The following is a 640-nucleotide window of genomic DNA, read 5'->3' as shown; positions in this document are numbered from 1 at the left end:
GCAGATGCTAACATCGTTCACCGCGAGATATGTTCATACCCACATTAAAACCCTATACCCTAAACCTTAAGGCTCTAAATCCATAAACCCTAAAAACCCGATGTAGCGATACTATGACCATTACGATGGAACTTGTTTGTAATTTTATGCATATTCATAAAAAACCCACAGACACGCAGAAGCACCAATGTAACACATATTTATACCTTACACCTTGATTGAACTAGGCAGGTCTTATCCCTATAAATAGGCCACTTATCCGCACATCTATAGATAGACCACATACCCACATTCCCACTGATATCTACCTACACTTTGCAGGTGGTGGGTGTATCGGCGTATTCGGATCTGTACTTTGCATTGGTGCGACTGTTGCAAACCATGGAGCCGCTGCTTTATGAGAGACCCTACTTAAGGAAGCACTACAACAACTACCACGACGACTTCTTCCCAACCATGCTGCGTTTGGTTAAGATCAAATGTACCCAGGCCGATAAGTGGGTGGACAACGCGCTACAGCAGGACCCAAACTTGGAGTTCATTTCTGAAGGTATGGTAGATTGTTGGTATATATGCACATATACATGTGCATGCAATTAGACATACTCTATATATATATATATTTAGATATATATGTGTG

At 41.4% G+C, this 640-nt stretch overlaps 1 protein-coding gene across 1 annotated transcript; it reads left to right on the top strand.

Annotated features, from left to right (window-relative positions):
* Positions 1–321: 321 nt before the first annotated feature.
* On the top strand, positions 322–600 carry SARC_17899 (hypothetical protein; the record flags this gene model as incomplete). Its single annotated transcript, XM_014288014.1, has 1 exon — positions 322–600. A coding segment is annotated over one exon (279 nt), but the record flags the coding sequence as incomplete, so codon positions are not given.
* Between the last annotated feature and the right edge of the window lie 40 nt (positions 601–640).

The sequence above is a fragment of the Sphaeroforma arctica genome (assembly GCF_001186125.1).
Source record: "Sphaeroforma arctica JP610 unplaced genomic scaffold supercont1.12649, whole genome shotgun sequence".
Taxonomy (NCBI): Eukaryota; class Ichthyosporea; order Ichthyophonida; genus Sphaeroforma; species Sphaeroforma arctica.
The sequence above is the reverse complement of the archived record's forward strand: the minus strand, read 5'-3'. Positions and strand labels throughout refer to the sequence as shown.